Raw genomic sequence first — 27,550 nt, 5'->3', positions numbered from 1 at the left:
TCAGATGGAGAGTTTTTCAAATTTCCACAATGCTGACAGTTAGAATAATTTGAGTAACTTTACATTAACGGCTCCTTTGTTAAATTAAAAGAAATTGAGAAACGTGATTCTCACTGCGCTGGACCTTTACAGACACTGTGACAGGACAAGATGGGTTAACCCTGACCCTGACCCTGACCCTGACCCTGCGCCCAAAGTTCACCTATATTGAACTTTAACCCCCAGACACGCTGACCTCTACGAGACACCACATTAAAAACATACCGGAACCTGGCCAAAAAGTCACAGGCATGGCAGATAATATCCGAAAGGACGGGGATACCAGGTTAGAAAAATTATATTGCGTTATTTACACATTCAGAAGAAGCCTAGATAGCGTCATTGTTTAATTATTTCAGCTGCTTTGAACGATGTTAAGACCTAAAGCGTTAACTTAGCACATTATTCATGTCATTAGTAAATCTATTTAATCCATTTAAAACGGACTATTTACAGAAAACGAACCCATAGGCTGTTGGAATAGTTTATTAAACTGCTGATGACTCCGTTAGTGCATCTGGAAAGGTAAAAAAAATATGTTTCTGTAGCCGACCCAGATTACAGCTTATACTCTACAAATATACACACTGCCGCTTCTGGTGTGAAAGCCCCATAACCCTAACCCTAACCCTTCAAGATCATCAACCATAATAACCCGTAAAAAAAATAAACCCTGTCATGCCTCCAGATCCCTCTTCCTCAGCAGTGACTGAAGTTGCCGTCACCTCGTGTGTTTCCTCTTAACGAGGGGAGAAAAAAAAAACAAAAAAAAAACGGAGAGGAGATGAGTCAGGCTGGCGGCGGCGTCTGATCTGACGCTCCGTGACTTTTTTGTCGGGCAGGCTGGCGGGTGGAGGGGAGGGGAGGGTGGTGGGGGGGGGGGGGGTGGAGAGCCTCATTTGCAGTCTCGGTTTGCCGCCTGATGTTTCTGGGAGGCTTCTGGTCGGCGGTGCCAAACACCCCCGAGCCGTTTCAGAAGCCTTCCAAGTAACATCCTCAAAGTGCGTCTTCGCAGATTTGATTTCGCCTGATAGACTCAGAACGGGCTGCGGGACGAGGCGGCAGACGGCAACCGAGGAGACGAGTTATGGATTTCTTGTCAGCTGTTAAGGCTGTAAGGTGGAACGGTGACAAAGCGTCCGATTGGCTCAGAGGGAGGGGGATGGAGGGATGGAGAGGGGGGGGGGGGGGGGGTATGAAGCACCCTGAGGTGAAGAGCACCTGCCCTCCGTCCTCCTGCTCCTCCTCCTCCGGGCGACGGGCCAGCGCCTCCCGCCTGGATCATGAAGAGAACAGATCAGAGAGAGAAGGTGTGGCTCTCGAAAACAAAAACCCCCAATCGATCAGGATCTGAAGGATTTCACCCCCAGAACTGAAATAAACTGTTTCTGAGTAAATTAATTCAGCTCAAAACTGAAAAAAAGAGAGTTTTAGGCTGCGTTCACACCCAGCACCTTTGAAGTAATGGGATTTAGATATGAAAATACTAGAAAATATTTTTTTGTGACTTTTTTGTCCATTTATTGTTAAACAGGTGAATATTATGACATTGAAATTAGCTGACAAGATGAAAAAGTAATTATGAGTTTAAATAGTGAGCAGCTGAACTTCAGGTAATAATTTTTTTTTTTTCCATAAAACTCAAAGTAGGTTTCTGTTCTATTCTAGGTGCCACCAATGTTTTTAATTTCTGTGTCGAGGCCAAAACCGAGAAAACATTTTTCACAATAAAACTTCTGGGTCTGTGTATCATCCGATCATTCAGTTATTCCATTCAGTCTGGCAAATGAAAAACGAAAGAACAAGTCAATATTTCGTTTTTCTGTTTTCCTGTATGCACCAAAAATTGAAAACTGATGTTTGTTTTCCTGTTTTCAGCTCGAAACAGAAAATCTAATAAACAAGGAAACCAAAACGAAATAATAAGTCTAATTTCCGTTTTTCTTTATTTTTCTTTATTTATTTTCCCATTTCCCACGGTGTCTTCCTGCTTCATGGATCAGGAAGCTGTGCGGACCGACTTCGAGTTTTAAAAATGACCTAATGTTCATTTGCTCAATACTTATAATAAAGCAAATGGTTTACTTCATGTTACTGTTCTGTCAGCAGGTTCCTCACGATAGCTAATAACTTCATTGATTGAATATTTGATAATACTTTGTTCTGTCATGCCAGCAGAGCCTCGTCTCATTTTGGAAGGAAACTCTTCATTTCAGAATATTTCAATTTATCTCCAGGATTTGAATTCCACATCCAGGAGACGCAAGACGAGTTTCAGAGTAATCGGCAACTGATTATCTTCATTATCGATTAATCTATCGATTCTTTTTAGATTAACTGATTAATGATTTAGTTTATAAACATAATGGCAAATGCCCATCACAAGTTCCCAGAGTCCAGAGTGATTCTTAAAATTTTTTCCTCAGTCTGACCAGCAGCCAGAAAACCCAAAGTATAATATATATCTCATATTATAATGATATGAAACAGAGAAAAGCAGCAAATCTTAGCGTTTGTGAATCTGCAACCAGCAAATGTTTGGTATTTTTACTTGATAAACGACTAAATGACTATAATGGATTAATTTCCTGTCGATCAACTAATTGACTAATCATTTCAGCAGTTAGTTATTCTTCTGCCAACACGCTCTCCTCAGTCTAATATTCCCATCAGCATTCTGGTCCAGCTGAGGCGTTTCTCCATGGCGTCTCGATGAAGATGCGTGTGGTGGTTCTGTGGTGGTTCTGTGGTGGTTCTGTGGTGGTTCTGTGGTGGTTCTGTGGCGGTTCGGTGGGCCGGTGTGATACGGTGTGATACGGTGTGATACGGTGCGGTGCTTTACATATCAAAGCAATAAGAGGCTCAACTGTGTAATGAATGCAAACGCTATTTCACAGCAGAGCGACACATCCGACATCCAACAGTCTGACTCACTGTCTGCAGAGAGGAGGAGGAGGGGGGGAGAGGGGGGGGGGGGGGAGAGAGAGAGAGCGAGAGAAAGACGGGGAAAGAGAGAGAGAGAGAGAGAGAGAGAGAGAGAGAGAGAGAGAGAGAGGGAGCGGATGAGTTGCAACATCAAAAACTAACAGGAGAGAGAGAAGGAGAGAGAGAGAGAGAGAGAGAGAGGCTCTGTCAATATTTCCCCAGGAATGATGGAGCATTAAAAATGGATGAGAGTGTCTCTCTGTGTGTGTGTGTGTGTGTGTGTGTGTGTGAGAAGATCTGCATGTAGGTGTGTGTGTGTGTGTGTATCTCTGTCTCTCTGTGCATGTGTTGTGTGAATGTGTGCATGTGACTGTGTGTGTGTGTACATGTGCATACCCACATTGTGTGTGTATGTGTTTCTCTGTGTGTGCATGAGAGTGTCTGTGTGTGTGTGTATGTGTGTGTGCATAAGTGTTTGTCTCTTTGTCTGTCATTGTGTGTGAGTCTCTGCCTCTATATGCCAGTGTATAACAGTGTGAGTGTGTGTGTGTGTGTGTGTGCCTGCTGCTTAGCATTCCCTGCACCCAGCCTCCTGCTGCACCCACGGGTGCCGAGGCAGACGGGAGCGGCGTTGCGTCAAAAAGATGAAGCCGCCTGTCGACTGTTTTCAGAGAAATACCGCCGTAACACACCTCACACCTCTCTCTCTCTCTCTCTCTCACACACACACACACACACAGACACACACACACACACACACACACACACAGGGAAAGCTCCTCTCAGACAGATTGACCCTCTCCACCTCGAGTCTGACAAACACAGCGAGGCTCAGACGGCGAGTAAACATCCTCCAACAGCCTCCACTTCCTTTAGTCTGTTCTGTAGAGTAAACACACACACACACACACACACACACACACACACACAAACACACACACACCGCTCCGGTCCTGCAGATAAACAGATTACAACCAAAACACAATCCGACAGCAAACAGGAAGTCAAACCCCCGGCTCTGGAAGGTAAAACCCTGCAGACCGGCTGGCAGGACGGGGGCCGGGGGGGGGGGGGGGGCACTGTGACTTCAGATTCAAAAACACCCAAAGCAAAAGAAGTGAAAGAAAAAAAAGAGCTGCAGAATGACAAAGAAAAACATGAACAGGAAACCAAGCTGCTAATTCAGAAACACGCAAACCTGGAAAACACATGTAACAGAAAGGCTGGTAGGTTGATTTTAGACACGAGGCCCCATCATCTAGATTAGGGCTGGGCAATATATCGATATTATATCAATATCGTGATATGAGACTAGATATCGTCTTCGATTTTGGATATCGTAATATGGTGATATGTCATAAGTGTCTTTTCCTGGTTTTAAAGGCTGCATTACAGTAAAGTGATGTCATTTTCTGAACTTACCAGACTGTTCTAGCTGTTCTATTATTTGCCTTTACCCACTTAGTCATTATATCCACATTACTGATGATTATTTATCAAAAATCTCATTGTGTAAATATTTTGTGAAAGCACCAATAGTCATCCCTACAATATTGTCGCAATATCGATATCGAGGTATTTGGTCAAAAATATTGTGATATTTGATTTTGTCCATATCGCCCAGCTCTAATCTAGATGTTGTTATGCATGTTCTGCTTTTCAGAAGTGTTTCTGAACTTGCAGAACGATTGCTTTGGGTGTTTTGGGCGTTCAAACTCAAGGAGCAGCTAGCTGTACACAGTCAAATTCTAATTCTAATAAGCTTTATTGGTAACAAGACAAGACAAGGTTCGTGCTGTTATTGCTTGTTCGTGAGTCGGATCCGCTCCAAAATTTAATGGGTTCTTCCTTGGCCCACGCTACACCCTTCCACCAAGTTTCAGGAAAATCGGGCCAGTAGTTTTTCCGTAATCCTGCTGACAGACAAACAAACAAACAAACAAACAAACAAACCTGTGCAAAGTCTGACATCTAATGGTAAAAAACATGCTGCTGAAATGGCCATCTGCTATTGGCTGATCTGGTGACATCACCTGGCACCAAAGATGGGGGGGGGGGGTAGCATTTTGTAGCAAAGGTCCCAGGACGGATTTGAACCCGGGACACTATTTGGCTGGATATTCATTGTCACACACACACACACTCTCTCTCACACACACACACACACTGTCTCTGAGGCTCTGAGGCATGAAGTGTGTTCAGGTTTTAAAGTGACAGACTTGCAGTGTGTGATGAGTCGGTTGTCGGCGGTGACGCTTTTAAAAACTTTGCCTTCTTCTTCTCGTTTGGGATTCAGCTTCCTGGTTTCTTCTCCAGTTTCCCTTTCAGAGATGAGAGGAACGTTGTGACGGCTTATTTTCTTCAATTATATTCATCTTCTGTCATCCTGATGGCTTGAGAAGCTGAACAGCCTCTGTGTGTGTGTGTGTGTGTGTGTGTGTATTTAAATGAAGTATGTAAAATATGTGTGCACATGTATGTAACCTGAGCGTCTCTTTCCTCTGCAGCGGATAAAGAGAAACTGGGGAAGAAAGACGACGGCAGTCCGTTCAAACCCGACATTTTAGGTAAGGAAGTCCAACGTGATGAAAATAATAATAATAAAAAACCTCAAAGCAAATCTCAGAGCGCTACAAAAAAAGAGAGTTGAAAGAAAATACAACAGGGACGAAAATGAAATGTAAAGCAACGAGGTAAAGAGAAGTATTACAGAAAATGTCTTTCTGTAGTGAAAGTTTTTTTTTTGCTTTTCATATTCCCATATTTTCTCACTTGTTATATATTGCATATATTTTTTAAATCACTTTCTTTTCATATTGCATACACTCAATATTTGTTCTATATTTCCATATCGTACATATTTTTCATTCATTTTTACTTTGTCTCAGTATGTTCTGCTGCTGCTGTTCTGCACAGCCTGCAGACATGCTGTAACTGATCAAACTTATCTTTCACATATCAATATTTAACTGTTGCTTGTTCTGCTTAAATCAACTTACCGTATTTCCTCTAATAGTGGCCGGTAGTCAATAAAAGCCGGGTCTCCGATAATGTCCGGGGCCGCGGTCGACACAAACAAATAAAGGCCGGCCCCAAATACAGGCCGGGGAAAAAAACAAAGGAAAAAACAACAGTGGATACCGGTAAACTCCTGGTGCCTGTTATATAATGTAACTGTAGTTTGTAGTAATGCACAAGTGCCACAAGATGGCAGTATGCCACAAGACGGCTCGGCCGGCGGAAGTCTCCGGAGCGTGCCGTCGTCCATTACCGTAATTATCGGTAATGCGTCGCGGTAACAAAAAAACGGCTACCTAACGAACCCCAACAGAAACAGATCAGAAAACAAGGAGGCTTCGTACTAAAATATGAGCAAATATACTTATCAAACAGAGGGAATTAGAAATAAAGGCCTGTCTCTAATATAAGCCTGCTTCCAATAAAGGCCTGGTACCCTCTGCAGTTGAGGTAAATAAAGGCCTGGGACAATATTAGAGGAAATACGGTATATTGTCTTTATCTTTGCTGTATCCGTTTATCGCCCCGTTTCTCCACTGCTAGGAAATTAAAGTTCTAACTTCCACAGCATCATTTAACGAAGGAAAAACCTTTAGAAATTACAACTTTCTTGCTCTCCTTTTAAAGTTTTAACTTGGGGTAAAAACCACATTCCTGTAAAGAATAGCCTTTTCCCCGATGAACAGCCTCCATGTATTGTTGTCATTAAACAGTGAAGGGTCGTGAAACTCTTTCAGCGGGAGACTTTATGTCCGAGCGAGAAATAAAGAGGCTTTTACCCAGCGGAGCCGTAGAGATTCCACAGCCACACCGCAGACCCACTGTCCTGCCGTTAATGCAGCCGGTGGCAACACTTCACTTTACAATGGTCTTATTGCAGTTGTTAACCTGTGAGTGAACCTGCTGAGGAGCGGAGCCGCAGGATAATACTGTTAGTGCTTAATGAAAATCTCCTTAATGCATAATGTCCTCACAAGGGGGAAATAGTTTAACTACAACACACACAGTGCAGGACACCAGCTCCTGACATCATGTGATAGTAGAGTCTCCCTACACTTTTCATTAAGCCCTACAGTTTATTTTTTCCACAGGTAAACAGACAGGTTAATGGACTGGAATAAAGCGGGTTTACAGTTTCTTAGTGTTTTATAGTTTTACAGTGTTTTACAATGTTTTACAGTAGTGTTTTACAATGTTTCCCAGTGTTTTACAGTGTTTCCCACCCAGCTGCACAGTGTAGAAGCTGGATTTGAAGCTGCCGCAGATCAAAGAGCAGATGAAACAGAATCCAGAGGGTTTTATTATCTCCACTCACTCTGTGCGTTGACATCACCGACTAAATCTCTCTGGGGAAATATCTTCTCTCCAGATGCGAAATGAAGTCTGGACTGATGCTTATATTCAGCTATTTCTTAATGTGTTCTTTAACTGGTATGAACTTCAGAAAAGTAAGGAAAGTTACAAAAAGAGTAAAATATCTGACAACATTTTTTACCTGGCAGCATGACAGGTCGCCAAAACTCTGTCCAATAAACAAGCTACTTGTGAGTCATGTGACCTCTGTTTGCCAGCCCTGGTTGGCTTGTAAATAGTCAGTGCGAACCCAAACGAACCAAATACAACAAAGTCAACTCTTCCACTCTGGTTCAGACCAAAGAAAACCAGCTGGAGGTGAGATCGCACTCTAAGAGCTGAGGAGGGAAGGGATTGGTTGGATTTCCACACTATCTTCATCATTTTATTTATTTATATAGCCTTTTATCACAAGCATGTCTCAAAGGACTGCTACACTCCTGCTAATAATAATTTAAAAGATTATGTCACATAAACCGTCTCTCTCATGGTAAACCCGGATAAATACGGGCTGTAAAGCAAATTCTGGTCCATTCATGTTTTTCTAAAAGTCATTCTCTCTCTCTTTGGGTCTTTGGAGGAATGCCTTGGAAAGTTTCCCAGAATATTAAAATGACACATTTTTGAATCTGTAATTATGGTTTTGCTAATTAACAACAAAGGTATCATGGCAACGTTCTTAGTGATTAGCCTCATTGTAAGAGAAACAGGATAAGTTAATGCTACGGTTACCGTAACAGCGTCCAGATAATCCACTGCTAAAACCATTCGCTGTGGTCGGTGAAAACCTCGTGTTTTACTTGAATTCAAGGATTCTGCTGGTTGAGAAAATTCTATAACTCTTGAGCTTATGAAATCCTTATAAAACCAATTGTACAATTTCTCAGATTCTCAAATATAATATCTAATATTCTTGAAAATTTGACATTTTGGAGGGTTTGATCCATCAGTGCTTTTTTAGCTTTTTTTTGGCTCACACTCCCCAAAATCAAAGCCATGCCTATTGGAAACCCCCCAGAAACATGCAGAAAAGTTGACTTTAGCCCCAATGGACGGGATTAGTATTGTAGCACTACATTGGCAGTGATTTTAATGAAGGCATGATGTATTATTTTATTACTCCCACAAATGACTGTGTTTCATTACGTGCAAAGTATTTATACTTTATCAATCATGTACCATCAGTCCGGACAGTATTTGAATTGACAGAGGACAGTTTTTCAGAGTGCTGAAAAACAGATTATCTGCCTGGTAACTAGGACTCCTGCTCTGTAATAATCACAAATAATATGGATCTGCACAGGATTGAAATCACAGTAAAAACGACATGCTGCCAGTTCTCTAGTGATACTAATGCTGCCCAGACAGGCCTTGACACACCAAATCATTATTTTTATTATGCTTTTTCTTACTTCATGATTGAAAAGAGACTTGAGGCTGCAAATATTCATGATTTTACAACAGACTCAACTCATGACACCAACACTCCCCTCTGAAACCATCTTGCAGCCCCAGACAGCAGGACTGCTGGTCCACAGTATAAAAACAATGTTGTTAAAGGATCATGTTGCTGTCCTGTGTTCATCAGAAACCAAAGGCCTGGACCACGGAGACGGCTTCTACGCCGGGAAGCCGATCCCCTGCACCGACAGCTACGCCGGCTTCTGTGTTCATGGGAAATGTGAGATCAAGTACAACACAGCAACCTGCAGGTCAGTCTGCCTGGACCCACTGTGACTTAGACCAGATTAGACCAGAGTCATGTGACTCCTCACTGCTGTGGTTATTATACAGTCAGTACATCAACTACTACTAATACTGCTACTATTACTGCTACTAACAATACTACTGCTACTACTACTGCTACTATTACTAATACTACTACTACTACTACTGCTGCTACTATTACTGCTACTACTACTGCTACTAACAATGCTACTACTACTACTATTACTAATACTATTGCTACTACGACTACTGCTACTAACAATACTACTACTACTGCTGCTACTATTACTACTACTAACAATACTACTGCTACTACTACTGCTACTATTACTAATACTACTACTACTACTACTGCTGCTACTATTACTGCTACTACTACTGCTACTAACAATGCTACTACTACTACTATTACTAATACTATTGCTACTACGACTACTGCTACTAACAATACTACTACTACTGCTGCTACTATTACTACTACTACTGCTACTACTACTAACAATACTATTGCTACTACTAGTGCTACTATTACTACTACTATTACTACTACGATTACTACTACCATTGCTACTATTATTGCTACTAATACCGCTACTATAACTACTACTACAACTAACAATAGTACTACTACTACTACTAGTACTTCTAATAATAATAACAACTGTGCTCACTTGCACTCTCTCAAAAAGCTACAATGCTGTTAAAAATAAGGTGCATAATAACCATATTATTATGATTAAATTAAGACTTGCACTGCTGGCTCCTTTGAGGCCAAATCAGCAGAACATAAATATAACTTAAAGGCTGTGTAACAGTAATATATTTATAAAAATACAAATCTACATAAGAGCACTAAAAGCCTTTAAGTACATTATACATACATCAAAATGTTTAATAATGATCATGTGAAGTGAACCTTCCTCAGATTTAACAAGCAACAAATGTAATTTGAAATCTAATTGCATTTTATTATAATCATTGTAATGCTTTGTCTTGTGTTTTTATAACTGAACAACAATACCCAGGAGGGATTTTTTTTATTGTGATTATGTGAACGGTGGTGATGCAGCCAAAAGGCCTCCTGGGTATTCTGACTTACAACCGCTAGCAAAGCTTCTGCACTTTGTTCTTCAATATACAGAATTCAGACATGAGACTAGAATCAAGAACAGAAGAAAAATCACTAACCAGCTCCCTATTTACCACAAGAGCCAGTTTAATTTTTTCATAAAGCACAGCTAGCCGTGCTTAATGGGAATTATCCGCACAGTTGAAACGTGTCTTTGACCGATCTGATTGCTTGGCTGAAACCACCCTTATAATACATTTTTAAGGAATCTCCTCTTACATCAAACGACCATCAAACTTAAAGCATCCGTTTTCATGACTGGTACTTTGTATTCCATCAAGTGGGAAATGTAAAGCGCTTCCCCTCCAATCAAAGCAAAGTCACAGACGGCGTTCTCACTGCCTCTCTAGCCCCAAAATGAGACATCCACCAAACACAAGTTATTGATAGCATAAAATTAAAACAAATTATTATTAAAAGGATGGGAGGGAACTTAAGTCCTTGGTTGACTACAGTAAGTACATACTGCAAGCAACTTAGTCGATGTGTCGCTCAATTTCTGACAGATTGTGGGCGGGGCCAGAGGCTCCGATTGAATTTATGTAGCAGTCTGCAGCTACACAGTTTTGATCAGGCATATTAAGTATTCTTTGCTGCTTTGGTATTGCCTTTCAATTCATTACATTGTTAAGTTAACATACTGTAGCTAGCTAGCAAGCACTAATAAGGTAGCATTCAAATAAAAAATACACATAAAAAAAAATAAAATCAAATCTACGTGATTTAAGAGCTTACCATCGATCACAGGGATTGATGAAACCCTTCGTTATTGAGATGTTTATTCCTGTTATAAAAGTTGTAGAGAAATGGGAAGCTTTGCACGGCTGGAATGAACTTCTCCATTTTGAACTGGTGTTCACGAAGCTAAATCACACCAGTAAGGAAACAAGGAAGCACGCAAATCTGATCAACGTTAGCTGATGAGAATTTCATTTCATTTACTCTAGTACTGTACTTAAGTACAATTTTTAGATACTTGTACTTTACTTGAGTATTTCCATTTGATGCTACTTTATACTTCCACTCCACTACATTTCAGAGGGAAATATTGTACTTTCTACTCCACTACATTTATGTGACAGCTTTAGTTACTTTTCAGATGGAGATTTGACACAATGGATAATATAACAAGCTTTTAAAATACAACACATTGTTAAAGATGAAACCAGTGGTTTCCAACCTTTTTGGCTTTTGACGTCTTACAAAAAGCAGTGTGTAGTCGGGTCACATTTCAGATGTCTATGAGTTGTTAACAGCTCCACCAAATAGTGATTTTTCCCTCTAAACCTCACATGGTTTCATTTCAATAAATGTTCAAATGATCCAATATTTCAGCAAAAATCAAAGATTAGAGAAAAAGTCCAAAAACTGAAAACAGATTTGTGTATCAGAGCTTTGTTTTTTCTTCTTTCCTCTCCCATTAATCATCTCACGACCCCTCAGATTTATCCGGTGACCCTTTGGAGGGGCCCGACCCCTAGGTTGGGAACCACTGGACTAAACTAGCTAACTGTATATAAAGCAGTTCAAACTAGCTCCACCTCCAGCAGCTACAACAGTAACATGCTGCTTACACACTGATGCTTCAGTATTAATAATCTAATGATGTCATATATAATAAAATATCAGTCAGAGGGACCAAACCACTACTTTTACTTTAATACTTTAACTACATTTTGCTGCTAATACTTCTGTACTTTTACTTAAGTAGGATTTTTCATGCAGGACTTTTACTTGTAATGGAGTATTTTTACATTGCTGTATTGGTACTTTTACTTAAGTAAAGGATCAGAGTACTTCTTCCACCACTGCTCACAGGGAACACTTTTACAGATTAGAACCTCTAGATTTTAAAGATATTGAATGGCAAACTTCTGGTTACGATTTTGTTTTCCAAAACGTACGTAACCCCTTTCTGAAACAAGCTCTTCCTGGCTGTAACACAGGTGTGACGCAGGCTACAAGGGTCCGCAGTGTGAAGAGCCTCAGGACTTCAACATCCTCTACGTCGTTCCCAGCGGACAGAAGCTGCACTACGTCCTCATCGCCGCCATCATCGGCGCCGTGCAGATCGCCATCATCGTCGCCGTGGTGATGTGCATCACGAGGTAAGGCAGCGGCGATAGATCCTTAGCAAAACAATACAGAAACAGGTAGATGTTCACGGAGGAGAGGAGACAGGGAGAGGAGAGGAGAGGAGACAAGGACAGGAGAGGAGAGAGGGGAGAGGAGAGGAGAGGACAGGAGACAAGGAGAGGAGAGGAGAGGAGACAAGGACAGGAGAGGAGAGGAGAGAGGACAGGAGACAAGGAGAGGAGATGAAGAGAGGAGAGGAGAGGAAAGAGGAGAGGAAACACGGAGAGGAGAGGAAAGGAGAGGAGGAGGAGACAAGGAGAGGAGGAGAGGAGAGGAGGAGACAAGGAGAGGAGTGGAGGAGAGGACAGGAGACAAGGAGAGGAGAGGAGGAGGAGACAAGGAGAGGAGAGGAGAGGAGGAGGAGACAAGGAGAGGAGTGGAGGAGAGGACAGGAGACAAGGAGAGGAGAGGAGGAGGAGACAAGGAGAAAAGAGGAGAGGAGGAGATGAAAGGAGAGGAGAGCAGGAGAGGAGACAAGGAGAGGACAGGAGGAGAGGAGATGAGGAGAGGAGAGCAGGAGAGGAGACAAGGAGAGGACAGGAGGAGGTTATAAATTCTAGTACTGTGTAATACATCTCAAACCCATGTGACAAAAGACCTGGAACTGGTGGCCAGAGTCTTCATCTCGGTTAAAAAAATTCTCTGAGATTACGTTCTCACTCCTAGCAAACCGCACTGCAGTTCTCTTGTTTCCAGTTTATTTTCCATTTACATAGAAATGCGTTAGAGGACTGAGACTCTCTGTGCCGTTATTTGGTGCCACCAGAGTTCAAAGGTCATTGTTCTCACCTGGATGAACCAACCAACTAAAGGATGGAACGCTGTGGAGTTCAGATAAACCGATCAGAACATGCTTGTTGTGAACACAGCCTAAGAATTTGCCTTTTTTTAAGTGTTTGCTTTCCCCTGTTGCATTTCCTCAGGCAGCATCCATACCCTCATCACATATGAACTGTAGGTGTGATGTATTTCCTCTTTCTTATCGGAATCACGTTCAGCAGAGGAGAGAGGATGGAGCTGTCGGTGACAGTTTAGGAGGGAGAGGCTTAACGCCGAGGAGAATTCAATAGTATTTGAGCTGGCCTGGTTTTCCTCCCGAGGCACCGCTCACATTGTCGCTCAGGCAGCAGTCCAGTATTCAATCACTCCAAGGACATAATAAAATGAAATATCATTCCCTTTTCACTGTAGCCATCTGACAGTAAAACAAGCCAGTCACTGCATGAAAATGAAATTAATACTCACCGAGCTAGAGCAAATCTCACTAGCTGCTTGTTGACAGCAAGGCTACTGGGAGTTTTCCGGCGTATTGAACTTCTAACTCGAGCCTTTGGTTTCTATCCACTATGAACTTCAACACAATCATCAGACAGACTTGTTGAAAAAAGATGTCATTGAAAACAACTCCTTCTGTCCCACTGACACTAAATTGTAGATCAAGAGGAAAGGCACGGATAGCATCATGTGTTCAGAATAGTTTCTATGCAGAACTAAAGATTTGAGCGTCGCTGTCAGATCCCACCCACATCCTGAAACCTGCTGCAGAACCTTCCACTGGAAAAAGCCAAGAGGAACTAGAGAGGAACAGTCTGAGGAGAGAGAGAGAGTAGGAAAGATGTAACGTCCAAAATCAACCTGATCTCACACAAATACATGAATTGAACATGACTTGTTAACACCAGATTACGTGTTGGTGGCATGTTAAGTGTTACACTTACGTTTTCTCAGCAAATTGTAACCAAGCTGTTTTAGTTTCCTATTAACCCAACCTTAAAGGATAATGCTGGTGTTTTTTAATGCATTTCTTACCATCAACAAATCCTATGAAAATAACAAAATCAGCAATGAATTTGTTTTGCCAACAAGTCTGGTCCATGTAGCCGGTGCCCAATGCAGCCATAGAACTCCACTGTATTAAAAAAAAACGATTAAAAACCCGAAAAAAAACAAAAACGAAAGTTCCAGAGAACAGAACCATAGTGACTAAATGCACCTTCACCTGATTTAGATTTAACTCTAGGTACATTTAGGAGACACATGCCTGATGAGCTGAGGGATCTGATTGGTTTATAGCCAGTGAGCAGGTCGGAAATGTATTTAGGAGCTATACCATTTAGGGCCTTAGGTAAACAAGCAGTAATACTTTGGTACTTTTGGTATTAAAGGTGTTTAGCTTACAATTGGACCCAATGACTTCCGGGTTGACGGCTAAAAAGGGAATGTGGGAAGTCGGGAAGGTAACGGGAGTAGAGCAAACGCATTGTTGATTTTGTTATTTTCATAGGATTTGTTGACGATAATAAAAGTATTTAAAACACCAGCCGTATCCTTTAACCAAGTTGTTTTAGTTGCCTAAACGTAACCGTTAGCCAACCTTTAGCTGAAATTGTTGTGTCCAATTTGGGTTTTTGTCACACAATCCAGTTTGTGCTGGAGGAACGTCATTTTCCCGATTGTCCACAGCACGTAAATCTGCGTTTCAGAGTTTGTGCAAATTTCACAACTTTTTATGAAATCATCTTGGTTCAAGTTAGTGATGGGAATTCCGGCTCTTTTTAGTGAGCCAGATCATTTGGCTCAGCTCAGCAATAAGAGCCGGCTCTTTCGGCTCCCAAACGGCTCTTCATTTAGTACCACTTCTGGCTTTTATAATTTAGCCAAATTTAGCAATGTTTTAACCTATGATTGGTATATGTGCACATTTATCACTTAAATTATTCAATGTAATTATACTAAATCTTATCATTTCCAGAATACCATAATTTTACATTATGTTTGGTATAAAAACCTTAAATAATGTAAAAACATCAAACACTACATTCTGCCTTTAGGTCGTCTATGTTATTAAAATGCATCCAAATGCTACTTCGTATGCGACTGTCACTCATCTTGTTTTCTGCTGTTCTGTCTGTCATCACACGTGATTGGTCGCACACACATACACATCAACACAACATTCAGTCAGTGCATGGAGTGCGCGTGGCCGAGCAGCGTGGCGAAAAGATCATCATATTATTCTGTCCTGTATTAATTTACAAAATAAAAGAAAGAAAAAAAGAAATCGGCTCTCAGACGGGAGCCGGCTCTCATCGTTCACTTAGAGGAGCCGGCTCATAGAGCCGACTCGTTCACGACCGACACATCACTAGTTCAAGTCCAAGTTTCTCTCTGTAGGCTCACAAGGGGCTACTCAGTATAGCATGGATTTTTTGACTAAATCTCTCTCTCTCTCTCTCTCTCATTAGGAAATGCCCGAAAAACAACAGGGGCCGCCGGCAAAAACAAAACCTCGGACACTTTTCATCGGACACTAACTCCAGGATGGTATAGCCGTGTTTTTTGATAAGTTTTTTCTTACGGCGTGGGAATACCATTTTTTAACGGTAGATGTGTCGTATTATTATTTTTTCCTGGGAGAACGTTTAAAAAAAAGAAGAAGAATGAGAATATTTATTTCAGGGGCCTTATTTTCTCCTTTTTTGTTGTTGTAGCGCACTGATCTGCGCTATCGCAACCTTTTTTTCGGAGACCGCCGTGAGACCGAGCACCGAGGAGCCAACTCAACGAAACCCGTTGTCACTTCACCATCTTATCGTCTCTGTTGTCTTAATTACTCCTGTTTGGTTACGTTGAATGCTTTACGAATACGGTACCTTTGGAAAACTGGCTAACCTAGAATTGTGTGGAGACAGGAATGTCCGCCCCTCTGGAATGTGCTATTTATTGGAAATGATTATTTCTATGCCCCTTTCTGTTTCTCGCTATATTTCTATCACTTTTTACAAATAATGTGCAGCTGATCACCAAATGCAGTTTTTTATGTTTTTTTCGTGGGGGGTGAGAGTGGGCCAGCCAGTGAGATAGATATGTTTACACTTATTCTTTGATATAAAATTCCATGTAAAGAATCCACTGTGTTTTAACAAGCTAATAATTTATTATTGTAATTATTTTCTTTTTAAATTAGCTCTTACAGCTTTTACGTTAACGTTAATTTTACGAGGATATTCATTTGTTTTCTAAATTCTAGTTCCTGTATAATCGCAGCATGACTTGTGAAAACTGTGTACTGTGGTGTAGTTTTAACTTTTAAAAGAAAAGCTGACGGCCTCAAAGCCTCCTCCGTCTCCTCCTCCTCCGCCGCCGAGATCCGATTGTTACAGCACATGACCGCAGGCGAGCCGGGTGGAAATCCGGTCGGTTTGGTGGACGGCAGAGATGGAGAGGAACACTGGGGGGGGGGGGGAATTCAGTCGGTGTGAAAAAAAAAAAATTAAGGAATGTGTAATGTTTTAAAACGAGTCTCCTGTCTTTCTCCGAAAAGAAAAAAAAAAATAAATGAAAAAACACTCGTAGACGTCATTCACAGGGGAAACTTCAAAGTCCCGTCTGAAACCACTTTCGCTTTGATGAGGGACAGATTCGAATGGATTGTAATGCTTGGAGGCAGGCGTTTTTTTTTTTTTTCTTTGTTCATCTCAGACTTTAAAAACTGAGCTTCAGAGGATTGTAAGGGAAGGGATGTCAGCTTTTGTAGGGTGGTAAGGATTGGGGGGGCGGGGGTGGGGGGGATGTTTGTCCATGTGATAGAAACGCTGGAGTGAGGGACGGCACATCGAGGGACTGTCAACTCTTAATGACATTTTTAAATGAAAAAGTCCTGGTCGCTGAGATATGGATGTAATCAAGGCTTTTCTTTGAATGTGAGAGTATAATTTTGTATTTTTTGTTTTTGTTTTTTTTGTTTAGTTTTGCATTTGCTCCTCAGCGAGACATTCCAAGCACAGAGCATCCCTTACGAAAAAGAACTATTGTACTCCTATAGTAACTATTAGAATACTACACAAATATCGCAGAAAAACAGGAACGTTATAGTACGGAAGCCCCTTGAGGACATGTATTCATACATGTTATTTACAAGTTAATTTTCTTTGCTTACTCGAGATATCACGTTATGTAAGTCATTATCTCGAGATAACACATTTTGGTTTCCTGAGATAACGACATAATTTTCTCATCTCGAAATAACGAATTAACAGGCAGAGAATAATTACCTCATTATCTTGAGATTAATTGATATTGTTCCTCATGCTGACTGACTGAAGATCCTGAACACTAACAGGTCGGCCAGCCACAACATTTGGCTTTTGGATGTTAGTTCCAAGCAGAAAATTACCTCATTATCTATTCTGAGATAATGAGAAATTTATCTCGAGATCTCAGGGGGTGACATTGATAATTTTCTCATTATCTCAGGAAAACAAAATATATTCTCTGGAGATAATGACATATAACTCGATATCTCAAGAAAACAAAGAAAATTAACTAATAATGGGAAATGTATGAGTACATGTCCTCAATGGGCTTCCGCATTATAGTTATACCACAGGTGATAAAAAGATTTACCATAAAGTACAATAAGCTCATTATAAACTCAGTATTAAAACACTATAACTCCTTGTAGAATTATTATAGGAATATTACAGTGATTTTTCGTTGGGGATATATTGAATAGATACACACGGGCCTTCGGGTGCTAGCGGGGTGCAACGACTTCGCCTGTTAGCATCATAGCAAGTCTTAGCATTTTACTGTCATTCAAGAGTATGAAGCCAAACGGATATGAAGAAGCCTACATGGCAGCCGAGACGGCAGACTGACAAAGATCCAACAGATGTTCAGATTTGGTTCATCGATAATTTTAATATGAGTCGATAGGAATTGACGAGCGTGTACCCCACTAGCATGTTAGGCTGCATTCACATCGCATGGGAATAAAGTAAAGACTCGAAAGTGTGCAGACGTTCCACATTTTGCTCATAGATAAGAACGGCGTGATGTTTCAAAAAGGCCACACCCACAAGTGATCTGCCCCGCTCTATTTATATGGGAAAACAAAAAATCTAAAATTTTCTGTGGGTGATTTTTCTGTTCTGATAATTTATGTGAAATGTAATATGGTGTAAATAATTTGTCGTTACTTTTTCACAGTTATCAAAGAACTGCATTATCATTAAAATGTTTATTTTCTGGAAGTCACAAAATGCTAACAAGCTAGCAAACTTCCATGCTTTTGGTATTAAAGGTGTTTAGCTTACAATTGGACCCAATGACTTCCGGGTTGACTAAAAAGGGAATGTGGGAAGTCGGAAGGTAACGGGAGCAGAGCAAACGCATTGTTGATTTTGTTATTTTCATAGGATTTGTTGACGATAATAAAAGTATTTAAAACACCAGCCGTATCCTTTAACCAAGTTGTTTTAGTTGCCTAAACTTAGAGAACTGCATTATCATTAAAATGTTTATTTTCTGGAAGTCACAAAATGCTAACAAGCTAGCAAACTTCCGTGCAAACTTCCGTTCAAGAGAAGAGTCGCATTTTGAGACTTCAAGAAAAAACATTTTAATGATCGTGTTGTGTGATAACCGTGAAAAGGTAACGTCAAATTTTTTACACCAGATACATTTCACGTAAATTATTAGAACAGAAAAAACAACCTCAGAAAATGTCAATTTACTGTTTTGCTCACAGAAACAGAATAGGGTTTTATCACTTGTACCGCACTTTTTGCCGTGTCATCGGTATTCTTATCTATAGAAATTGAGCGGGTCACATCTGTTGTACCGCACTTTGTGGGCGTGGCATATTTGAAACGTCACGCCATTATTATCTGTACGATGTGAATGCAGCATTATTTCCTGTGTGTATCTATGGGGGAGGAACTGAAGCTGTGCTGAGGTCCAAAGTGTGAGTTCAGGGAGGTTTGTCTTTCTCCGTTTTTTCCGTCGTCGGGGTTTTTCTGTAACGTCTTCGTCTACGTTCATCAGGTCGTAGGTCAGCAGCCCCCCACCTCCCCCCCCTCCCCCCTCCCCCTCCCGCTGAGCAACGTGTTTCTACTTGTCGTCGACCATCGCAGCCGTGACTTCTCTAAATGTGACTAGAATGTGTTTGACATGTTGTTAATATTCTGCATGTAGGACTTTTGGAGGCTATTTTTGGTCTCTGCAAAAATAAAAAGGAAATGTTTTTTTAATGTACGCCGGCGTGCAGATGTGTCATTTGAGTGATATGTTCCTTTTTTTTTTTTTTTTTTTTTTTTTAAGCTGTCCTGCGAGATTTCAACACAGAGGCTTTGATTTGTCATGCATCTTTCTTCTGATGCTGTTCTCATTTTACAACGTTTTCTGCTGTGAAGGAGTATTGATGCTCTGTTGACAGCAACCAGCGTGTTTAGTGTGTGTGTGTGTGTGTGTGTGTGTGTGTGTGTGTGTGTGTGTAATATCTACCTGTGTAAACGTGTTCCTGTGCATGAGTGTGTGTTTCTGTGCATGCATGCTGTCTTTCGTGTGTGTGTGTGTCTGTCAGTGTGAGCGATATGACTGCAGGGACAAAGATTAATGAGATGACCTTCAGTGTACCATGTGATCGGTCACAGGAGACTCTTCAGTTCAGACAGACAGCAGACTGTTGTTGGGCTTCTGTCTTCCTCTACACAGATAAGAGCTTCACCTCCCAGTGAGGCTTAATAGAGGCTTTCAGGTGACTTAACCCCCCCTCTGGCGGCCATCTTGGAGGTCCTCAGCTCTGTGAACAGCTGACTGTGTTTCTGTCGTCTCAACAGAATTGAACAGACGGTTAATTTCTGTCTGTTTCTGACTGAACTGATCATTTCATCACTGATCCATCTGATTGATTTAGTGTTTAGATAATGTCAGCTTGTTAGCTAGCTAACCATAGTATCTGGTCAGCTAACCATCACTGTCTTGTTGTTAACACATCTGATTAGCACACTAGCTAACGTATCTAGTAGCAGCTAGCGTTAGCATGTTCACATTAACATCAGTGTGTCTGCTGGCTAGTTAGCTAGCTAACAGTTTGTTCAGGTTAACTGAGCTGACTCTTCTCAAGCTGCAACTCTTCATGTTTTGGAGTAGAGACTAGGGCTAAAGACAAGACAGTTTACTGTGTCACAGTAACCTACATTTGGAAACAAATCCACCTTATCACACTATTCACTTTTACTGAGAACGTTACTGAATGGATCCACACCACAACAAGCTGACTCAGCTGCTCTCTGCTTCTAGCTGCTTGTTAAATATTTCACCATTATTTGCGTACAACCAATTCTCCAATGTTCCTCCATGATGACGCCAGCTGTGGTTAATAGGAGATTTGTGACACACCTGTAAAACCTCTATATAGGCAGAGAGCATGCTGGGAAACATGAGCTCGACCCAGCCATACGCACACATGCATCTCAGATTTTATCTCATTAACAATTACTCTATTCGTAACTCTTACCTGGCACAAAGGGTTTCATCTGTCTGACACAGAATAACTGTCTCACCAAGACTGCTGCTAATGCTCTCACCATTTATTAAATTATCTCTAACAGCAAATTTTTATCAGGTATCCAAAATGATAATTTTATGCTCAATTTATCCTCTATAATTAACCTATTTAAAAAGGTTTGCATATTGCTGCTGTCAGATAAACACCATGCAGCGATACATTTACTGCAAAAGATGGACATGTTGTTGGTGATTACTAATGCAGAAAGCATGCTGGGAAATATTCACTCCATCTACCTCCAGTTATAGAAGCTCAGCAGGCGGAGAGGGATTTTGGGGTTTGAAAAGCTGGGCAGACGAGGGTGAATATGTCCTCCGGCCGTGTCATCATCAGTCCCCGCCCACCTCGCCCGCCCCAGCCTCTGCCTGGCGCCGGAGGGGAGGGGCCAAATCATTAATTGGCGCTCCGGTCTAATTAAAAACTGCTCATCTGCAGAAGCCAGAACGGGAGCAGAGGTCACCGCCTCTCCACATGAAAATAAACCGCCGTGCGTGTCACTGTACATTTCTGCCAGGGGGCGGGGGATCGGGCACGCCACCCCGGGGTAATTATAGATATGGGGGTGGGGGGGGGGGTGGGGGGGGTTCAGGAGCAGAAGCAGCTGCTGGCTTCAGTCGAATAGATTCAGCAGTCAAATTTCCACACTGCAAAAAACATCCATAATCATGACTAAATCCTGTCGTGGCCCGATGAAGCCTCCTGTCCTGTGTGAGGCGGAACAATGCTTTCTTCTGGTGTGGGATAATTAATAAAACACAGGAGCTGCATTCTATCATGTGCGGTAGTACAAGATGATTTCCTTTATACCAGCACCGATTGAAAAGTGAAAAATACTTTTCACTATCTGTAAATCCAATAGTTTGACGAATATTGCAGCGGGTGCGTAAAAAAAAAGCTGTACTGTACATGAGTGCGAAAGGTATAAACAAAGTATAAATAGGTAAAAAAAAATAAGTGCCCATACAGCCAGTACAGAGTAACTGTTCAGTATTACATTAACTGACTTGTTAAGATGGATATGTTATTTTGCAGTGGGTGACAGCCAGAGGATGAGAGGAATGGGAACCTGGTCTGGGGTGTGTGTGTGTGTGTGTGTGTGTGTGTGTGTGTAGAGGGGAGGGGGCAAGATGAGGAGGGATTGGTCCTCTGCAGTCTGAGCCAACTGCATTGCAAAAAGTGACAATCTTAAAGGTCTACACCGACTCTTTGGGAGTTTGTCCCATTGGCCTCCTTACCCAACGTGACGAGAGGATTGGCACCAAAATCTCCAAATCTATTTAGCTCTGCATGCTAACGCTTAAGCATACAGTATGTTAAGTAATCGGAGGTCGATCTCAACACAGCATATGCTAATAACGACAGATGACAAAGCGTGTTCGTGAATTTGGACGCAGCATTGACAAACTGTGGGCCTAATGATCTACGATTTATCACTCTGTTGCACGCAGCATGTAAAGTCAATCGAGACACACTTGTTGAACATCTAGTCCCTAAGTGGAGTCATTCCTATGTTCCCAGGGTCCTATGTTCCCCAGATTTATATGGCACATAATGGGAACCTGAAAAAGATGTTCCCCAGCTCTGTATTTGCTTAATATGGTTAGTTAGGATTTGGGTTAGGGTTAAAGATAGGACCCTGGGAACATAGGACCCTTTGTCATGTTCCCATTATGTGCCATATAAATCTGGGGAACATAGGACCCTAGGAACATAGGACCTTGGGAACATAGATACGCTCCCACATAAGTAACACTCGAAATACATAAATCCTTCGATCCAACGCCTGTTCGGATAAGTGAGTGCAGAAATAGTGGCACTTTGACACTTCTTGAGCTCCAGCTTTGTCAGTCTTATAAAAGGTTTCTGATCTCACTCCCAGTCAATGTTTGGACTCTGCTACAGCAGGGGAAAGCAAGAAGGGCAGCGCCGCAATGTTTAATCCCCCCGAAAACATTCCAACGCTGTGTAATCAGGCCGGACAACTGTGGCTCCTCTGCATCTGTCACCGCGGGTTTTAAGAATGACTCTTAAGCCGCTGTTGATGTACAAGATTCGCAGCTGCCAGCATGAACATATGTGCAAATAATTACGCTGCTCACTGAACGGAAAATTATGAATCGATCAGTTATGGGTCTAACAAAGTGAAGCGGGGCTGGGATGGGGATTTCCATCATCCCCTGCTTTGCATCTTCCCAAAATGTCCGAGTGTCACCTTACAAAGAAGAGTATTTTTAGCTGTGTGGTTCATGTTAGCATCGCCGCTCCCCTTTGAGCCTAGTGCCCCCTCCTCCTCCTCCTCCTCCCCCCCTCTCGATGAAGGCTGAGAACAGGTTCCCTTTGGATCTCGTAGACTTTTTTAAAAGGGGTAGGTGGAGTTTCCCCTCTCTCCTTTCCCCAGACCTGAGTTTGGGTCACAGTGGTTGGGCGTCGCCTCTCTGGTCTCTCAGCTGGCAACCCCCGACGGTCCCGGTCCCCGCTCCCAAATTCAACCGCAAATCGCCAACTTCCAGGCCAGCTTCAAGACGTCAATCTTAAGGTGATTTTAGGTGATCTGATTTAAGACCCCCTTCATCGAAACAAGAGCAATGGATCAGCACAAGTATCGCACGGCGGGCGTCCAGGAGAAGCTGGAGATCGTCGGGGTGGAGGACGAGGCCGGGAACCCCATCAGCGCCCTGACCATCCTGTCGCTGCTGGAGCGCGTGGCCGGCATCATCGACAACGTCCAGTCCTGCCAGCAGCGCATGGAGGAGCGTCAGCTGGAGCTGGAGACCAACATCAAGACCATCCAGGGAGACGTGCTGAAGCTGGCCAAGGACCACACCACCACCAGCGGCACGGTGGAGAAGCTCCTGCAGAAGACCCGCAAGGTCAGCGCCAACGTCAAGGAGGTCCGGACGCGCGTCGAGAAGCAAAACGTTCGCGTCAAGAAGGTGGAAACCACGCAGGACGAGCTGCTCACCCGCAACAAGTTCCGCGTCGTCATCTATCAGGTAAATTAACAGGATTACTGTTGTTAAGATGCAACTATTGTTGGATAAAAGTCTCATAACTGTAAAATGTCACGAAAAGCAGAGTTCTTTTTAGCATGCCGGTCATGTATTTTTGAGTTTATCCAATGGATTGTGAAAGGGTTTCATAAGGCCAAGGTTCGTAGGATTTTCTCAGCCCATAGAGGAGCATGTAATCCTTCAGGTGAAATTAAAACATGAAAATCACCAAAAGTGTAGGTACCACACCTTCACATCTTTTCTACAGCTATACAGGGTTCCTACACAGTTTCAATTTCAAAATTCCATACTTTTTCCAGACTTGAATTTCGCCGCTAGTCATCTTGCTCCCACTGACTATGTCATATCACATTATACATGAAGATGACTCTTCAGAGAAACAGTATGTGTGATGATGGGGCTCTAAAACCACCGAAAATGTGTAGGTATATGTATATATTAGGAGGGTACAACAATATTTTTCCATACTTTTCCAAGCTTTTTGTCCAATTTCCAAACTTTTGGGATTTTTGGGACTTTCCAGACCTGTGTCTGAACCCTGGCGATATGCAATTGTGATGGAAGTTCAATAACAATACTTGACAGTGGAAACGGCTTAAAAACATCAAACACTCAATCCACCAATAAATCAATCCATTCAAAGCAAAAAGCAGATATTGCATTCCACGGTAGTGCAGCTCCGCCCGGGATTATCAGATCTAGGTCCAGGTTGCGGTTTATGAGGAATTGGAGCATAATTAAGTTAACTCTCAAAAGTAGGATGGATTTATTCCCTCAGGCGATACAAACTCTGCCTGTGTGCTATCTGTGCCAAGCAGAAAGAGACAGATCTTAACTCAAATGAACCCTGACTCAGTTCATCAGATGGTGGGTGCAGTGAGAGATGGGGAGGAGGATGGGGAGGGGAGGTAAGTTTAGGTTCAACACTTAAGGGCCCTCTGCTCTGTAATGATGGCAATTTATGGAAACCGTCCTCGTTACTTTGAGAGTGCACACTTTCGTCCAAATTGCGAACGACCCCAGGCGGGTCAGATGAAATGCATAAAAACAATTTCTCTGAAGAGTTTTATTGGTAATCTGAAACACCCCGCTCCACTCTGCAGTGAAGTGAAGTGAAGGTAGACATGGACACATTTTTAGAGACAAAGTGCCAGGTTCAGCACATTGGTAGCTGTAATTTGGAAGATCCAAGTCTTTTTTGGTCCTTTACGTCAGTGGTTCTCAACATGGGGTCCTTGAGGGGGTTCCAGGGGGTCCCCAGCAAAATGATGAATTGTTAAACTTCAGCATTATTTCATTTACAAGAAGTTAACAATTAGAGAATGTAGAGGAATGACTGTTTTGATCATAGTTTCACTGTTATCTCTCTACCTATAATACAGACAGTCATGGAATTGGACAAGGAGGGGTAAGGAGACCTGGACAAAATCATATCTAACAATACAAATATATTCAGATTTGGGTCAGAGAGACAAAATCTCATCAAATGGGGGTCCGTAGCTCTAATGTGGACTACTTTTGGGGTCCTTGATATGAAAAAGGTTGAGAATCACTGCTTTATGTCAAAAGCAACACAGGTGAACATGGGTCTCTGTTAACTCATCTTCAGCACCCGTTAGAGAGGTACAACAATTGAGATGCTACTGTTAACTGAAGAGACTGTCCTTGTTTAAGAGACAGACAGACTTTATAATAGTAGTAGTAGACCTACTGTGGGATTTTCAGCTGGTCAGATGAGAGACAGAAAAAGACATTTCTCTGAACTCACAGGAGTTTGAACGGTAATCAAACACACCCGACCCATCGCTGCAGGCAATATGAGTGAAGCTATGGTCAGACAAGATTAGAAAGGAGAATCAGAAGCAGAATCTCTGAATTCAAAGTACAATAAAGGTACGAGAAAGTTGTCTTGCAGGGACAATTTAAGTTGTACAGTACCTGACAACAGGACATATACTGTAGGTTTTAGAAGGCCAATACCGATATTTTTAGACTGGCCAATACTTTGTGCCAGTATTCAAAATTTGACCATTTTAATTCCAAATATTCACAGTTTTCCCTGAATTTTTCTTCTTGTCAAGGTGGAAAAGCTTTTAGACCATCATGGGACACTAAAACTCTCCATTGAAACACAGATTAATAAATTTTTTTAAGGTTAGAAGCTCTTTAAGGCAGCATGACCCACCACAGCTATTCGATGGCAGGGAGACTCTGGGATAATTACTGTCTTTAAATGAAAAATGAACTTACAGAGAACATTATTGAACAAATAAGAATAAAGAAAATGGGTAAAGAAAACAAAATTTTGCTGCAGGTTTTACAGACTGTCTAAGTAGCTGTATAGAGTACATTGTACATACATGAAAAAAGCATAGAAAGCATAGAAAGTAAAGGTGAAAAATGAATATACTGTATATAGTGAAATTAGAAAATAAACTTGTAAAAACAGGAGCCTCCATCATATCAGAGGTGGATGACATGACTGGCCGGCAAACCGATCTATCGGTCTGACCCTCGTCTTTACATGTCACCGTACAGATATACGTTCAGCAATCAATATCTCAGTATTAATTGGAGAAGCCGTCCTCGTTAAAGAGACGCTCAGACTTCAGAATAGTAACGGGAGCGCTATGTGCCTTCCTGGGCGAGCAGCTGCTGTGTATCCGTGACAGAGCGGCCTATTCTGGGCGCCGTGGCATTCTCCCTTACCGCCGGCGGGGACACGCAATAAACTGCTGTCAGAGAAAATCAGCCTCGCTCTGCCCTGCTGATGTGGCAGCAGATCGCAGGGGCCGATATAAAGAGAGGAAGGAGCTGTCAATCATCCTGATCTGCCCCAAGGACCGCCTCCTGGTGCAATGTGTAGAGGATAAGATAAGGGAAGATGAGATAAGATAAGTTAAGATAATGTAAGATAAGATGAAGTGAAATAACGTAAGGTAAGATGTGATAATGATAAGATAAAATTAGATAAGATAAGGTAAGATAAGATAAGTTAAAATAAGGTAAAATAAGGTACGGGAAGATAATATAAGATAAAATGAGATAAGGTAAGAAGTTAAAATAAGGTAAGATAAGGTAAGGTGAGATAAGTTAAGATAATGTAAGATAAGATGAAGTGAAATGACGTAAAATGAGATAAGGTAAGATAAGTTAAAATAAGGTAAGGTAAGATAATATAAGATAAGATAAAATGAGATAAGATAAGGTAAGATAACAGTATAAGGTAAGATAAAAAGTGATATGGTAAAATAAGATAATATAAGACAAAATAATAATACACTTGATAATATAAGGTAAGATAAAACAAGAGAAAAATAGATGAAATAAGATAAGGTAAGATAATACAAGATAAGATAAGATAATAAAAGAAGATAAGACGAGAAAATGAGACCAAATAAAACAAGATAAAATCAGATAAGATAAGGTAACATAAGATAAGATGAAACTTTTTTGATCCGTGGAGGTTGTTGCAGCAGCAGAAGTAATAGGATTCAGTCAGGGAGAAATAATAGAATATTAAACCAATAAAAAATAATACAATAACTGTGGTGTTATATAAACATGCTGCTGACAATTTCAACACGTTAAGTAAGGGAAAGAGTATGTTTTACTAACATGAAAAGTTACTAAAGATGAAATGTCCCATCCTGGTAACACTTTACAATAAGGGTCACTAAGTTAAGGGTTAGTTAATGCTTAATAAGGGTTAGTTAATGCTTAATAAGGTTAGTTAATGCTTAATAAGGGTTAGTTAATGCTTAATAAGCATTAACCCTCAATTAACAGTTAACGTGTAATTTACTAATGGTGTTCATGTTAACTAAGGTATTAATTTATACATTATTTAATAGTTTA

General features: G+C 41.4%; 2 protein-coding genes across 2 annotated transcripts in view; both read left to right on the top strand.

The window, feature by feature from the left end:
• The window catches only part of tmeff1b (transmembrane protein with EGF-like and two follistatin-like domains 1b), a 61,203-nt gene extending 45,545 nt beyond the window's left edge, over positions 1 to 15,658 (top strand). The window contains exons 7-10 of the mRNA XM_071536146.1: positions 5,472 to 5,531; positions 8,924 to 9,047; positions 12,139 to 12,300; positions 15,574 to 15,658. Of these exons, the coding sequence (XP_071392247.1) occupies positions 5,472 to 5,531; positions 8,924 to 9,047; positions 12,139 to 12,300; positions 15,574 to 15,658 (431 nt within the window). The remainder of the gene's footprint in view (positions 1 to 5,471; positions 5,532 to 8,923; positions 9,048 to 12,138; positions 12,301 to 15,573) is intronic.
• Positions 15,659 to 23,144: 7,486 nt separating this feature from the next.
• Positions 23,145 to 23,674, top strand: LOC139658110 (caveolae-associated protein 4a-like; the record flags this gene model as incomplete). The annotated part of the gene is made up of 1 exon (XM_071536147.1): positions 23,145 to 23,674. A coding segment is annotated over exon 1 (408 nt), but the record flags the coding sequence as incomplete, so codon positions are not given.
• Positions 23,675 to 27,550: the final 3,876 nt, after the last annotated feature.

Source organism: Centroberyx affinis, unplaced genomic scaffold, assembly GCF_046629955.1.
Source record: "Centroberyx affinis isolate AG114_WGS23_722 - 3 ecotype Tasmania unplaced genomic scaffold, CSIRO-AGI_Caff_v1 ptg002833l_1, whole genome shotgun sequence".
In the NCBI taxonomy this organism is placed as follows: Eukaryota; Metazoa; Chordata; class Actinopteri; order Beryciformes; family Berycidae; genus Centroberyx; species Centroberyx affinis.
This window is presented reverse-complemented; position numbering and strand designations above follow the sequence as displayed.